General features: G+C 36.2%; 1 protein-coding gene across 1 annotated transcript; it reads right to left on the reverse strand.

The window, feature by feature from the left end:
- Positions 1-158: 158 nt before the first annotated feature.
- LOC132312843 (uncharacterized) lies at positions 159-9,815 on the reverse strand. The gene is made up of 10 exons (XM_059811377.1): positions 9,361-9,815; positions 9,137-9,215; positions 8,940-9,034; positions 6,952-7,056; positions 6,766-6,845; positions 3,280-3,370; positions 3,095-3,202; positions 2,690-2,776; positions 834-902; positions 159-637 (listed from the first exon to the last, which is right to left on the reverse strand). The coding sequence occupies exons 1-10, from the start codon at positions 9,571-9,573 to the stop codon at positions 491-493; spliced, it is 1,074 nt and encodes a 357-aa protein (XP_059667360.1). The 5' UTR covers positions 9,574-9,815; the 3' UTR covers positions 159-490.
- Positions 9,816-17,530: the final 7,715 nt, after the last annotated feature.

A 17,530-nucleotide genomic window follows, 5' to 3' on the forward strand; every position in this document is an offset into this window, starting at 1 on the left:
CATCCAATAATATAACGGTCCCGGTTTAGATTTAATCGCGTGTTCAATCTGCAACCTGAAACAAATTATATAACAATCTTGGCGTATAAGGCTAACTGGTTGGTATTCTTTTTCCATTAATCTTCTGAATCTCTCATATTGTGTTCTTTTTCCAAGGAAGAGTGAAACGCTTCAAAGTTCCGTTATAAAAACATGTAAGAAGGTTTATACATAAACTTTTACACATTAACAATCTAGTGCCTATGCTCTTCGCATGAAAGCGTTAAAAATCCACAAGAACATGTGCACACAAAACCAGATGTATTATTGATTTTAAGACTTGACGGTGTTGAAAAACAAAAACCTTCGATTTTGTGAGAATCGATACTCATTTATAGGTGAGAAGGTGTCGAGGTAAGAATGGGTTGCAAAAGACTTGTCATATCCATGTGCCCAGGCCCATTACCGTATATTTTACCAAAGATGAGACGGTCTCCCAAATCACGAACGCTTAAGAAGGGGTTTGAGGATTTAGTTCAGACTTGCTCTTATTTCTCTTCATTTTTGCTTTAAACCGAGACTTTGACATGAGTGTCTGCACAGTATTTGAAAAATTCCCAACAGCCATAATAATCAGGAGGATTCCACAGGTAACTACCTGCCAAAAACATATTTTCCAATCCAATTTAGGGCCATCTCAGCGTGACAGTAACTATGATGGTAATTAATTGAGCAGACATTGCAATGGGAAAAGAGGAAAGATAAAAGTCAATCTAAGAAGCTAGGAACACAACAGAAATAGAAGAAATCAAGTTACATCTCAAAGCATAATGCAATCACAAAGTATTGCTCACCTGCCACTCAGAAACAACACCATCAAAAGCAGTTTTAAGTAACAATATTCCAACATATGCTTCAAAACCCTGAAAATGAAATGCACATAAACAAAGATACGACAGCTCAGTTCCATGTGGTAAAACATTTTGTTTCTTATTATGTTGTGACAAATCAAAGTGAACAATCAATTGATGTGACAAATTATTAAAGAAGATAAATGTAGAGCTACTAAATAAATCATGCAAATGCAAGGCCCTGAGAGACAATAAGTCCACCACAGCTATTGACACAATATTCTTTCTCAAGTGGGGGAAAAAACGATTTAGGTCAATTGATAAAGAAGCCAATAACCAACAAGATGTCATTGCACTCAAATACTTTTTCAGGCATTGTTGCTATTTGTTTGAAAGAGTACATCAGATTCCTTTCTTGTATAAGGCAAATGTTTGCCTCGTAAAAAAAAAAAAAAAAGAGGGAATATATATTAAAACATTCTAGATTCAATTATTTCAATTGAAACTGCAAGGATCAGTAAAAGTTTAGACGCAGAACCTCTCAAATTGCCTTTTAACTAAAGAGAATTTAAGTGTGGGCGTGCAAAAACTATAATATCTTAGTAAGTACCACATGCACGCACACAAACTTGTGTACAGGACTCACAACTAGTGAGTTAAATTCAACATAAGGATTCATGGAATTTATGATGCAAGAACTTATAGAACGGTGATGTTTACAATGACCTGATAAACATGTGAAGTTCTGAAATACTCTATTCAAAAAAGAAAATTGTGGTGTGGGTATGCAAGAACTATTGGAGAATATGAAAGGCATATGTCGAGTGTTAACTTGTTGGCGTTGGATTTTCAGTTCACAGAACACATTGACATGTGAACATGACTAGATATGCATAATTTCTTGAGTTTAAATCTTTAGGTTTTATGGCAAAATGGTGTTTTAATGTAATACAATGCTTAACATTCGTACCTAGTTTGGTATCAAAATGTAACAGGAAAAAAAGAGAGTTTTATGTACATCATATAGCAAAATTGAATTATTATCCATGCTGCTAGGTGCATGTCCAATTAGACATGTCGACACAACATACCCAGGTATCGTCGATTCAACACAGGTACTTCACATATTTAAAAGAGTAATATAACACAACATTATGCAATGAATAGGACACATACAAAAGGAACAAGTACAATATAGAGAGTCCAATGCAGATTGCAAAACTTTTGATCACCATATGGAGATTTATGAGTTCTTATCTTTTTGCTATGGTCATACCCATTATTATACCTCTTCTTATCTTATTAACTGCAACTTATACAATTCCAATTAACGCAAAAAACATATTTTGATCAATTACAATAATGGGCAAGACCATAGCAGTTACAGGCTACATCACATGGACTCTTCAAAAGTAGGTGAAGTTCCAATGCTGGATACACAACACTCAAGCATGGGTATATATAACGTGTCTAACACTTGTGGTTGGACATGCACCTTAACAACACAATAAAATAAAAATATTAACTAATATGAATATTTGGCAGTATCCTTGCATTCTTCAGTGTGGGGATTCAACATGTCCGATGTTTGGATGCATGCCCGCACTCGAGACACGTACACGAGTCAATTTAAAATAAATTATAGGAAACATTTATTTATTCAATAAATCTTGATTTGAATCACTTGCGTTTTTCCTTTTCCATTTTTTTTATATCCCACATGACTTTGACGGTGCAACATATTTTATTTTTTTTATTTTATACTTTTACTTTTTTTTGTGTGAGTAGCAGAGCTCATTTAAAAACCTTAAACAAACTGAGTGCATCTAAGAAACAGTCATTTGTGAAGCTTGAATCACCTGCAAGATGAATAGTATTGGGCACAGCAGCAACAATTGCCCTTCTACTCCAGCAGTTTCTCCCCACACAACATCCATTCTCCTGGCCTACAATTCACAGTAAGATGCAATGGTAAGAGCCTTGTTAGATCTACAGAGGGATAAATTGATGACTCAAGCATGCCTGATTATGTCCAACATAAAGTTCTATATATATTCTGGAGGGCCATAAACAGATCACACAAAACACTAACACGGATCAGATAAGATGAATAATCATTTTTTCAATAATAGAACCACTGGAACTTCAGTGAATTAAACAGGGAGTAAGATTGAAGAAAAATGTGAAGGATAGATAGAACTCGTAACACTAATTACAGTATGCACAAAAAGTTGTTGGTGAAGCAAGTAATTATAAAACTGAACCTTGCCGAGTGCAATACGCGTATAGAGTCTTTGCCTTTGGTATCTATTCTGCAGAAGCATTGCAATACCTTGCATAATAGCCCATTGCAGGAATAGTTCTACCCCTCTCTGCACAAAACATAAATGGTCTCAATCATAGAGAGAGAAAGCAAAATAAACTCAATATATATTTGAAATTTAATAACCTGCTTCCGGGCACAATCTGGGCCCCTTTCTATCTCCCATGTGAGACTGATGAGTGCCATAGTCATAGCACAGTAGTGATGCCATACCCACCTGCAGCATAAGTATAATGCATTAAAATATTCTGCAGTCATATGTATATCAATCAACAGGTGGATGGATGAGAATTACAGAAAATTAACTGCATTTTCACATTTTTATGAGTTTTGACATAGTTTGGCAAATCAAGAGAATGTCCATTTTTAGTTGTTAAGGGCGTGCCTAGGCTCCAATAAAGCCCCAGGCCGTCAAGGCTCAGCTGGAGTGCCTCAAACTAGTACAGGCCAAGCCCCTCAATCAGGCTCATGCTTTTTAGTAGGATGCAGGCTCAAAAAATATAAAATGTTCTATATTATATTTGTATTCTTTAACCTTATGAATCATTTGAAAAAATTCATAAATTCATGGTTCACTACATAAATTAAATGCTTGTCATTGCTTGATTCTAAATATATATAATAATATATGTTTAAATATGCAATATTATTACACACAACTTATATTCCGTCCTGCGCTTAGGGTCCAAAGGGCCTTTGGCACCTTAGAGCGTCTTGAGCCTTTAACAACTAAGTGTCCATACAAATTTATATATATATATATATATATATATATATATATTCAGGGTCCATGCCAGTTGAATGGGAAGAACATGATGTAATTTCAAGTGTATTCAAATAGCACAACTTCCACAACATTTGAAATGAGACTGCCACATATGAGCATTCAATATAAGGGACCAACGAGCTCCAAAAACACTAATCTTGATCGAGTTTAATCCCGATTAGTTGAAGTCAACTACATGAATCAATTTTCAGCGTTCAGCTCCTTCAAGAGCAATGTCCTCCCTTTTTAATTTTTTGGCACACTTTACCTCATAGGTTTTGACTTTTGACAACAACAATTCATGTAGCATTGAGGCAACATTTTTTTTTTCACAAGTGTGGCATTGAGCCAACAGTTGAGAGACGTAATACATAGATTCTTATTCTGAATATATACTACATAATTTCATCCAGAGAAGGCATGCCAGATCCTTTTGCGGGTAAGTATATGATCACGTTTGTTCCCTGCAATATAATATATATAGTTTCATTCCTAGAAGACATGGGAGATTCAGATAATTATCTTCTAATTCTAAGAGCAAATTGGAAGAAACATTTTTAACAATTAGAAATGAACAAGTTATTTACTCAATTAAGGTTTAGAAGAAATTGCTACCATCTAGGGTTCCAGCATAAAACACATTTGTCAAGGTCCCTAACGGACATGTATTATGAGAACATATGAAAGATCCAAACCAAAGTATAAACAAAAGTCCCTTACAGAATTTGATTAAAAAAAATATAAATAAAGTTGTAAAAGATATAAATATTCAAAGAAAGAAGTTAAAATTATAGAAGGAAATATTCAGTATAGAGCATATGACAACCTTTATTGTAAATTAAGTACAAAAGATAGGGATATATATTCCAATGAAGGAAAGACTAGAGATGATGTTGCTCATATAATTAAACATGATGGACTAAGTGGAGTACTTTTGGCCATATTAGATACCTGTAAAACTGAAAGCAATTTCATAAAACAGTTATAAAGACTGGGCCGACCAGCTATATTTTATGGGGCAGAACATTAGATGACTAAGAAACGTAACATACAGGGCCTGTTTAGTAACAGGAATAATTCCTGATTTTTACTTTCAATTCCTAAAATTGAGAATCAAAAGTAAAGATCATGTTTAATAAAATACTTTCACTTTTTTACTTTAAGAAAGTACTTTCTTATTTTGTGAAGAGAAGAGAAAGTGAGAAATCCTTACTTTCTCTATTTTCTACACTGTTCACGAAAATTATGTACTTTACTGTAGCACTGTTTATAATAAAAAATTCTAACTATCTCTCACCACCGTCTCCTCCACCCACCTCCTCCCCACCATGGTCATCGCCGTTGCCACCTCCTCCCACCATAGCCCCTGCCACGACCATCTCTCTCCTCTCTCATACACATCAAAACCTATCACCAAATCAACTTCAACCAGTCACAAAAAAAAAAAAAAAAAACCCCCGGAGCTCTCTTCCACCATAACCGTCGACTCATCGGAAAATCCAGAACTGGTAGATCGATAGCGACGGCGTGGAGCCCTTTGAGGCCCAGATACTCGACAATTTTGTGAAAAGAGTAAGAACCACAACCTAACCCATGTACAATGAGTATGTTATTGGATTTGATGGGTCCATCTTGAATGGCGAAGACTTTAATTGGGGGTGATTTGGGGGTGGTCTGGACCTTGATGGTTCGACCGGTGGAGTAGTGGTGGAGGAGAGTGGTGGGGAGAGTGAGGAACCAGGTTTTGGGGTCTTGTGGGGTGAGGTGAGAGAGAGAGACGAAGAGGAGGGTGATGAGAGAGACTGAGATAGGGTTGGCGTGAGGTGGGTTTGTGGTGAGGCAGATCTGAAATTTTGTGGGGTGAGGTGAGAGAGAGAGAAGAAGAGGAGGGTGATGAGAGAGACTGAGATGGGGTTGGGGTGAGGTAGATCTGAAATTTTGTTATCTTCATCCCAATCTCTTGGTGGCTGGTGGCGGTCTATTCCCGGCGTCAATTGCAGCAGTGATGATAAATATATATATATATATATATATATATATAACATTGATTGTCAAATATAAAGCAAAATCAAAATTATAATTATTAAACTTGCTTTCTAATTTCTTGCTTGAAAATATTGAAAGCATAAAAAATTAGTAAACGTAATTTTACTTTATATTTCAGTTTTAGGAATGAAAATTATAATTTTACTTTTGAAAAAAGCAAAAGTAAGAAAGTGAAAGCGTTAGTTTACGGGCCCACAGCAAATGACTATACCCAAAGTACAGAAGTTGAAATGGATGAGTGGTGAGACAAAAGGTATAAGATTAAATATTAAAAAATTTATGAGATGGAAAACTTTTGGAGTAGATGGTTATTAACATGGTATCAGAGCCAAAGGTCTCGAGTTCAAACCTCGCCGTCACCCTAATTAAAAATTGAAAACACATGTTGGACCAAAAGAAGGCCATGCATGAGGGGGCGTGTTGAAGGATTTAAATATTAAAGTTACACCCTCTCTAACATCTTAAGCTTTTGGAGCAGATGGTTATTAACAGAAGAAGTAAAACCTATTGGAGATAAAATGGGGGGAAAGCAACTAAATGGTTCAGCCTAAAAAATTCAGACCAACAAGGTCCCAATTGAAGATAATGCATGGGGAAGGGGTACACCAAAATTAATGAGTTGAGATGGCAAGGAAATATATATTAGCATGTGGTTTGATTGAAGTTTTAGTCCAAGACAGGACAGAAAGGTAAACCAAAATTCTACGTAATTGGCTCCAAATAGTTGAGGCACCACTTCATTGAGTTGAGTATACGGAAATAGTTCAACAAAATGACACAGAAAAATCATATCCAATTACCATGGACGAATATCACTTCCATTCACTCTCAATATGTTCTCCCGCAAAGCCAAACCTGTGTAGAGAAATAACAACCATGCCTGAAAAAGGTATGCTCAGTATGCTCTCACATATAACAAAAATATAATTTTCAAATACGAATTGAACAAATATGAGATACAGAGACTTGTTTCAAATTGATGGTACCTCATAAAGCTGAACTGGAAATGCAGGTAAGCATCCATTCCAAATCCAAGACCTTAACACCAGTATCAGAGATGGGAAAAACAGAAACAGAAGTGCAGTCCTATCCTGTCCATGGGAAAGAGTAATAATTAATTATGGAACAGTTATACTTCAACAATTCATAATACTATTGTTGAAGAGCAATGAGAGTTACCAAGATATATTCAAAAGTATACATTGAGGAACAAAAGCTAGCAACAAGGAGAAAAATAGTTTTTGTGGCGAACTCAGTCAAAGTGCAGTGGGGGCGCAGATGTTTCCACTTTGAAGCCTATAATATTATATGTGAAGATAATGCACTGAGAAAAGGTAAATACATGATCATGAAAAATGTATCCTACTGCAATGCTTTTAGGTACAACATGCTTGTGCCCAAAGAACAACCAGTGTCCAAAACGCATAACTAACTCTAGAAGATTGAAGAATAAGGGGGGAATAGTAGTCAAAGGCTAGGCTTGTCTCCAATTCTCAGCTCCCAACACCCTGCATAGACGGGACTAGAGCTTGGTATTGGCCATGTAGGAGTGTTGGAGGACAGCTTTGGCAACTCCACAATACAGCTGCAGTGAAGTCAAGAATGCCTGCAGCTGAATGTTGTGACTAAATATATGTTTAACAAGATACTAACATGAAATAAAAGATGGGACTAGAACTTGGTGATGGCCGTGTAGGAGTGATGCAGGACAGCTTTGGCAATCTCACAATACAACTGCAGTGATTTTATGGTGGGCCAAGTTAAGAATGCTTGCAGCTGAATTTAGTGGCTAAATATATGTCTAACAAGACACTAACATGAAATAGACACAAATAAAGACTCCAAACGCTACAATAGACGCTACTCCATGAACCAAAAAAGGCTTCTTAATCATTGTGGAGCCCACAGCCTTTGTTTAGGCTTCCAAAGCCTATTAAATTTCTTCATCCACTCAATTGACAGGAAATGGACTACCTTCTGCCAAAAAGAACACCATCCATGTGAATTAGAAGTAAAATGAGATTCGCATCAATTACTAATGAATGAAGAACATGATCAAGTTACTGCATTCCTCTCAAATCTTTCAGATTTGTTTCTTAGCATAAAACTGCCATAGCATATACAGTGGCCTTTACTGAGGCTTTAGATGCTTCTACCAATTTCATCTCGTCATCAATTTACTATCTCACTCGATTGGAACAAGGTCTTCTTAATCCCTTCACAATTTCAAGATAAAGTTCAAGAATTTAATTTAAAAATAGCTTCTTAGTGATTGTGTATAGTTAATTTTTTATGATGGGCTCAGGTTTATAAAAGCTTGTAGCCAAATGTTGTGCCTAAATGTCGATTTGGGGAGCTGATTATCATTGATTTTGTGGCAATGTGTTGGTTGGCCTATTGGCTTTACAGGTTGTAAAAGATGTAAAACAAAGGGGTAACGATTTGAGTGTTTAATTAGGTAAGGAAATACAACGTTTCCAGGTTGTTTTGGGGAATCCAAATCCACTCCTGTGAAGGGGATCCTGTGTCTTGGTCCGGTATCGCTAGGGCAACAGTCTCATGATGAAGTGCAACACCATGACTAACAATGTAATGTAGTTATTGCATAAGCGACATAACTTGTTGCATGAGCGATGTGAGTTGTTGCAGCATAAGTTATGTAAAGGCACAGGACCTGGCACAAGATAGGATGGGATTCTGTTTTGGGTGACGCAAACAGTAACATTGTTGCTTTCAATTTATTTAGTTTTTTTTTTTTTCCTGCCATTGAATGATTGAAGTAGGTACAGTTTAGGTTCCACAGATAAGAACTTTAAGTGTATAAGGGAATAAAACAAATACGGTTGAAGTGATTTTAAGTCCTAAAAATTTTCTAAGCAGAAAATAACCATATAGACAGAAGGAAAAAAGAAGGTCACAACTTTGAAGAATGAATTGCATAGATACAAAAAAAAAAAAAAATGGAAAAACATACTCTGAAAGCATTGTATTCCTCTTTCACTTTGAGTTTAATATCCTTCCGAGTGGTGCGAACACTAATTGGACCAAGAAACATTCTCAAAAACCTTCCTGTAGTCAATCGATCACACATTGATTACACATGCGATAACTAAATCCCACTAAATAATTAAATAAAATGAACAAAAATCACAAGAAATCAATAGATAGCACCTTGAGATTTACTCGGAAGAAATGCTGCCGCATCTCCTTCACTTAATGCATAGCTAGCTCTGTATACCTCTTCTTGCAACTAAGGTAGTCAAATGACAAGCAAACAGAAGCTGCTATTACAGCTATTCACAAAACCTAAATACATACATATAAATATAAATATAAATATAAATAAATAAATAAATATATATATATATATATAAAAAAATTAATCTTCTTGTTACTTTTTCGGCCTCTTGGGAATTGAAGTCTGCTTTCTTGAGGGAGGAACGGAGTCGGTGGATATCGGAATCCAGCGCGAGGGCTCGCAATCGAAGAGCTTCTTCGTCCCGCGACGTTCTTGAAATTAGGGACGAAGCTGAGTCCTGTAACTCTTTGGCTAACTCGACCAGTCTAGATACTTCTTCGGCCGTGGTTCCATGGGAGTTCTCACCCATCTCTGCTAGACCGATTGAGAAAACGATACTTGATTGATAGTAGTAAATTAAATTCCTCAATCACCGTCTAGGTCATGTAATTATACAAATCACAGATGCATATACACATATATACTAATAAAATAGAGACAACCGGTGTACTGGAATTTTGAAGGAATAGAATATAAAGAAAGAAAGGGCACCGCTGACAGTGTAGGACGAAGAAGCGAATCTGATTTTTTTTTCCTTTCTTGATTTTTATTTTTGAGATGTTGAAAATTTGGCAAATGTTTTAGAGGGTTCGGATTAGGGGTCAGTTGTCACGTGCAAACAACATCCACCGTCCTTTCAGTGTGACGTGTGTTTTAGCCTAATAAAACCAGCTCAATAAAACCAGGCTACGCAGGGATAAGACTCATCCGAGTAGATGGAAAAGGAAAGGACGAGAAAAAAGAAATATAAAAGACACCAAAAAGAAATTGGCAAAAGTTTCCGTTCCACTGCAAGAGAAAGGAAAGGAGTGGAAATAGAAGTGCCTTTCTCTTCAATCGTGGAAGGTGGTTTACATACAAGTCGAACATTCTAAATTCAAATACTCCGTACAAAAATCGCAGCAGTAAAAAACTCTTGTGCATTTATTATACAAACAGTCGCTTTGTGTGTAAATGTTAGAATGCGTAAATTCTAACTATCCTCGTATTTCGTAATAACAAGTCGAATGATTCAATTCTCGTTCAAACAATTTGTGAGAATGGATAAGATACTTAAGACCTAGTTTGAGTTTAAAGTATAAATCATTTCTCAAGTTCAGATATATTTTCGAATTATAATATATTTTGGGTAAATAAGTGTGAATATATAAATGAAACTTTTAATGTGTGCTGCGGTAAACTTTAATTGTGTAGGTAGAGCTTTCTGCATTGTAGACAATGAACCACATTGGTTCCCAAAATGTACTCCAGATTGGACCATGCAATACCACAAAAAGGAACAAAAATTGAAGTTTCAAGCAAACAAACGCACTTTCCATAAATTCATTTATTCAAATATCTAAAGAGAGACATAACTACTTTTTATTCATTTATTTAGACACATCAAGAGGAAAATGTTATTCTTGACATGCACGTTCATGCACACACACACACAAAAAAACACATTATCATCGAAGTGGAGTATTTCCATGCATCTTGATTGTCACTGAGGTACATTGTTCTTCTTAGCTGCAATGTTGTTGCCACCAACTTGTTCTACCGAATTTTTCGGCCATTCCGTGCAAAGAACTTCATTATTTCTTGCATATAAACATGGGCCTTCAGGTCTGACGTCCCAGAAACACTTGGGGCTACAGATTTGGTTATGATCTTTATCTTTGTACATAAAAAAAGTTCCTTCGCCAAATTGACAGGTGAGGTCACATGTGAATTTGGTCGAGCCCCAAATGTTGGGTCTGAAATGCCACTGAAAGTACTGACCATAGAGAAGCAAATGGTGGCCGAGGTCGTCCTCGGATGACTTGCAATGGAGGGTTAGGTTTTGGCCATCTCCCAAGGCATTTGTAACTCTCACTGTTGTTTTGAGAGGAAGAGCTGCACAGAGGGTGCTGAATAGCAATACAAGAGACGCTAGTAATACTATATGACTCATGAATGTGCTCATCTTTTTAGTCCGTCTCTTTTGGTCATTGGTTTGGTTGTAGGGTGTGAGGTCTTGGGCCATTTCTCCTTTTTAATTTATAGGGAAGGTTTTGCCAAAAAATAATATTAATTAATTAATTAATTATGGAGAGGATGAAAAGTGGACCGAACAAGATATTAATTCATACTTCTCACATGATTTGTTGAAATTTCCCCTAAACCAATAGAGGATTATTACGCCCAATTTAACAGTCCATATTTCCTTTTTGGCCTATCTCAAAATTCTTGTTTAATGTGAAAAGTCAAGTTAAATGCATTTTATCATAATAAATACCATTTTTTTCTTTCTTTTTTTTAATCAAAATAAATACCATTTAAGTTTTCAAATAAATTCAATAGTTGGGGAGGATGAAAAGTGGACCAAATTAAGATATTAAATTTTTATTTTTTATTTTTTAATTCTCACATGATTTATTGAAATTTCCCCTAAATAGAGGTTAATTACGCCCCCAATTTAATAGGCCATATTTTCTTTTTGGTCTATCTCAAAATTCTTGTTCCATGTAATTTTCATAATAGATACCATTTAAGTTTTCAAATTTAAGACTCGTTTATATATATATATATATATACACACTTGAAAAAAAAAAAATGAGACTAACAGAAAGTCAAGCAGCTTATACGGGAAGCACGGAATAATAGAGTTTGATTCTCATCAAATGTATTACTATCACCTTTTCTTTTCTTTTTTTAATTTTAAAATGGAATAATACATTAATTACTTATTTTTTAATTTTTAATTTTTTAATTTTTTTTTTCAAAAAGTCAAACACCCTTAAAAAACTTCTATTTCCTAAAATGGCTATGGGATAAAGGGAGTAATAAAGTTTGAGAAATAATAAAGTTTGATTCTCACCGGTCTAATGCGTTGTTATCATATTTTTTTAAATAAAATAATTTATAATAAAAAATAAAAGTTCAAGTAAATCCACACACACTTATAATATTTGACATTACAAGACTAGTATAACGGTTGTGCGTTTGTTCACTGACTCAAAAATTAAAACTATTGGATATCACGTGTTGCATACCTACTTATTTATACTTATTTCAATTATTATTTGAATCTGATATAGGACATCTCTAACATTATTCTCCATCATAACTCTCAATGCTCTTGTTACGGTCAAGCTACTCAGACTACCCAAGATGGCAACCCGGACCATTCCAGGTTAGACTCTTGGCATGACATCAGATTAAGAATTGTGTGGGCTTTAAGGGCGGATCCTAGAATTGTTAATGGGATGGGTTAATATTTTTTTAGGTGGGCTAATACTAGTAATTTTTTTTAGGCGGGCTAAAATTGCCTATACTAATTTTTTTTTTTTTGGATGGGTTCAAGCCCACCAGAGCCTACCCCTACATTGGCTCATATATCAACTATAACGGTGGGCAGCGTTTGTCCTGATTTAATAATTTAAGTTATTAGATAGTATTGTATATCTATTTATTTATGTCTATTTTAATTTTTATTCAGATTTGACATGAGACACTCTAACAACTAGGACGTTAAACCTTTCTTTAGAAAAGGCATTGGTAATTAGTCTACATTATCACATTAAATCAGTATTTTGAGATTGACAAAAAAAAAAAAAATGTATAAGACTAAACATTTACGTGCCCATTCATGTTGAGAGAGAGAGAGAGAGAGAGAGAGCACCGCTGCGAAGAGACGAATCCTTTCTTTTCTTTTTTTTCTTTTTCTTTTTTTTTTTTTTTTTTTTTTTTGAGAAGTTGAGAATTTTGGCAAATTTTTAAGGACTCGGATTAGGGGTCAGTTGTCACGTGCAAACAACATCCACCATCCCTTTTCAGTGTCGCGTGTGTTTTAGGTCCAGGCTTTGGAAGGAGGAAAGGAAAGCAGAGAAACAGAAGTCTCTCTCTTTGAACGGTTGAATCCACTGGGTTTTTTTTTTTTTTTTTTGGCATAATTTGGTTAGACGTAAATAGGAAGAAAGAAAAAATAAATGAAAAAAAAAAAAATTTATTTAGAATAGCAAGAAAAAAAAAAAAAAAAAAAATTTGTGGGTTTAGGTAGGGGTGGCAATTTTTACCGTTAGGGCAAGCATGGATACAAATTTTATACCCGGTCACGAGACGGATAAGGGTTCTTATACATATCCGCTCGGGACCCTGCCCCGCTATATATATATATATATATAATATTTATAACTTATTTTACCACTTATGTGTGAACTAAGCGGTGCATCAAAGGAAGACAGAGAGCAAAACTCAAAAATCAAACCTTCGACCTCAGGTAGATGTGTTCTTCTTCATTCTTCTCCCTTTTTTATACTTACACACACACACTATATATCTATATTATCTCTCTTATTTTATAATTTAGTTGATCTATACTTCTCAGGCATAGACATAGGAATTGATTTATTCTTCGTCTTCTTCTGTTCGAGCTATTTAATCAAGAAAATTGTGGAAGACAGAGGGGGACACTAGATCAATTTATGAGCCAAGAAAATTATGAAAAAAAATTGTTAGCGGGGCGGACATGAGGCACAATATTTCATAACGGGACGGAAATGGATATGAAAATCCAACCCGTCTCGGGACACGAGGTGGGCATGAACTTGCCAAAAATTAAATGGGGTGGGACGGAATTTAAGGAAACCCGCTCCAAACCCGTCCCGTTGCCATCCGTAGGTTTGGGTGGTTTTCATAACCATCCAACTTTTTCACAAAATTTTCTTACAATAAACATAAGAATGAGAAAATCATATGAAATTCTAATTATACCTCCAATTTCACTTTTTAAAATAAATTGTGTTTATGTGTGATATTTGGTAAGAATTTTATAATAGTTATCGGTCTCTCTACATATTTTACAAATTTTATTTTTCAGGCTAGTCAAATGAATCCTAAAAAAATAATTTTCATTTCTTTCACTTTTACTTTCACTTTTCAATAATGATTTCTATATAACCAAAAAATCCTAGAGACCTTTACTGCTAAATTGCAAAGCCTTTTGGTTAATGCATTAAACTTCGAAAGCTTGTAATGAGCCAAATTAGTGTAGCTTCCTGCATTATGTATAAATAATGAGCTAAATTGGTTGCCAAAGCGTACCCTAGACTGGACCATGCAAAACCACAAAAATTGAAATTTGAACCCCAAAACTAGCAAACTTTACCTATTTTCATTTATTTAACTATCAAAAGAGCTAGAGACAACAATACTTTTTATTCATCAATTTATTTAAAATCAAGAGGAAAATGTTATTCTTGGCATGCACATGCACATGCACACACGCACACACAAAGCACCATCCCTTCATGGAAGGCGAGTATTAGTTTCCATCTTGATTATTAGTACCGAGCTCCTTCAACTTCATATCAATATTATTGCCACCACCATCTTGTTCTCCCAACACTTTCGAATTCCAGTTGGAGCAAAATATTTTACTAGGGCTACCACTATAACTTTGTAAACATGGCCCTTCAGGCCTGACGTACCATTAACACTGAGGGCTGCAGATTCGAGAATGGTATCGGTCGTCTTACATAAAATAAGTTCCTTTGCCAAAGTGACAAGCGAGGTCGTATGTGAATTTGGTTGAACCCCAAATGTTGGGCCTGAAATGCCACTGGAATTACTGGCCATAGAGGAGGGAATGGACGTCGAGGTCGTCCTCCGAGTAGGGCTGCAACTTAGGCAGGTTAACCCAGCCCAGCCCAACCCCGAAATTTTGAAATCTGAACATACAATTTACAAATCGGGTTTATGTTCGGGTTGAGTTTTGTCAAAACCCAAACATATTCGGGTTGGGCTCGGGCTCAACCCGAACCCAACCCAAAACCTAAAATTAAAATTTTATTTTTATTTTCTCCTTTCTCTCTCCTCTCTCTTTTTTCTCTTTCTCTTTCTAGCGCCGTCCCAATATGAAAAAGGGACTCATCTTGCGATGTTGCTTCTTTCCGGCGATGGCGCTTGCCTCCCCGCCGGAGATCTGGGTTTCCTCTCCCTCGCTCCGGCAATTTCGCTAGAGGACGGCCGTCTTAGAGATGATATCATCTGTTGGTTTAATCACAGCCATTGGTTGGATCTTGGCTTGATTGACTTCAGGCAGCTTGTTGTTGGTGGGTTCGATTTGTGCAGGGATGGGTGGTTTCAGAATGGGTTGGATCTGCCAGTAATGCCATCTTGTACCTGAACTGTTCGGACTCCCTCCTCCGATCACCGTTGAATTGTTTGTCGACCAGTCTCTGCCACACTTATATTAATTCCACGGCGGAGGCCTCGCCGTGTGAGGCGGCTCTGATCTGTTGTATGTTCCGGGCGGGTTTCTTCTTCGGGTGGCGGCGAAGGAGGAGCTCTGCAGTTGGCATCACATTCCGACGAGTGGTGGTGGTGATTTGGTGGGTTTTAAAACAAATACATAAAATTAACACAGATCTGAAAATATATGGGTTTTGAACTTCTGATTCTTGCAGACAGATCTGAAAATATATGGGATTTGAACTTCTGATTCTTATAGATTTTGTAGTTTGCAGTTGCACAGAGAGAGAGAGAGTTAAGAATCAATGCGATTGTGGAGGCTGAAATGATTTGCCCTAAATTTTGTTGTTTTTTAATAATTATATAATCAAATATATATAATATATATATATACCTATATAATATATAGAAATTTCCGAAAAAAAATTATTATTTTTAAAAACTCAACCTGTCAACCCGACCCGACCAGCCCGAAAATATTCGGGCTAGATTTTACTATAACCCGTGTTAAATATAATTCGGGTTGACCCAACCCAACCCGATTTGGGTTGAGGTTGGGTTAGGTCTGGGCTGGGTTGGGCCTGCCCAACTTCAGCCCTACCTCCGAGGACTTGCAATGGACGGTTAGGTTTTGACCATCTCCCAAGTCATCTATAACTCTCACCACTGTTTTGAGAGGAATGGCTGCACACAAGGTGAAGAGCAATGCAAGAGACACTAGTAGTACCATACGACTCTTGAATGTGCTCATTTTAGTTTGTTAATTGGCTTTGGTTGGTTGTAAACTTATAGGGAATGAGGTCTTGGGGTATTTATGTGTCTTTCATTTATAGGGAAGGATCCAAGTGTGGACCTAATTAACATATTATATATATATAGGGCAAATTACACAAAGCACCCTCAGGCTTTTCATCGGTGCATGTAAATAGAAGTTGGAGCAATAATACAGAAAGCTCACTGTTGACCGTTTGAGCATAATGGATAGGTTTAAATTTACATTTTTGACCTTATAATAAAACCATTTGTTTATGATGAAAAAATTAGAAAAGACTATGTAATATCAAGTTACATTTTTGCCCCTCAAAATATTTGATTTGGACTTCTTTTCTTTCTTCCCTCTTGTGTTGTGTGTGTTGGGGGAGGGGGTGGTTTGACAAGAATAACCCTATTTATTACTCCTCTTATTTATTACTCTTCTTATGTTTGTAAGTTAAATACAATTATGTAATTTTGTACTCATGGAAAATATGCTCCCTAGTTTTATTTTATTTTTTGTTTTTCCCTTCCTCTTTTTCTTCAGAGTTCATATCGTCGGCAGTGCAAGAAACACTGTGAGATCGCCATTGCCCAGGGAGCATTGCAAGACCGAGCAGTTGTCGGTTCATTGGATTCGGCCTGACTCAATATTTTAATTCTGGCTTCTCACCGGAATCCATGGATTTCGACCAGAATAATTCTCTTGTCGTCGATCTCGTCTTATTGAACATAGAGTAGTAAAATAAACTATGAGAAAGTTGAGTTCCATTGATTTAAATCTGAATCCATGTTTCAAATCTAGTCTGTGTACATGGTGTTACGAATTTGATTTACAAAGCACTTTTATTTCAATGTTTTCTTTCTTAGAAGAACCAAAAAGCTCACAGAAGAAGGTTTACAACGGCAGTGGCAAGTAGGGCTACAACTTGGGCGGGTTGGGCGGGCTAGGGACTTATTTCGGGCTCAGCCCATGTACAAAATATTTTGCCCAAGCCCAGCCCGAGCCCGCATAGAGCCCAATCACAACCACCCAAGCCCAGCCCATAATTAACTTCTCCTGCCCAAGCCCGCCCATGAGCCCACTCCTTTGTATTCAGAATGTAAAAAATAAGAAATTTGTGTAGCTACAAGGACTCGAACAGCACTCCTCCAAGAAAAATCCCAAACACACTACCTACTAAGCTATTATACACTTGTGAAATAATATAGTTTTAAAATAAATATACCCTTTTCGGGCTCGGGCTGGGCTTCGGGCTTTATATAATATCAACTCAAGCCCAGCCCAAATTTAATTCAGG

Source organism: Cornus florida, unplaced genomic scaffold (genome assembly GCF_030987335.1).
Source record: "Cornus florida cultivar Cherokee Brave unplaced genomic scaffold, ASM3098733v1 CherokeeBrave_3.0.0_Hap2_Chr06, whole genome shotgun sequence".
NCBI lineage: Eukaryota > Viridiplantae > Streptophyta > Magnoliopsida > Cornales > Cornaceae > Cornus > Cornus florida.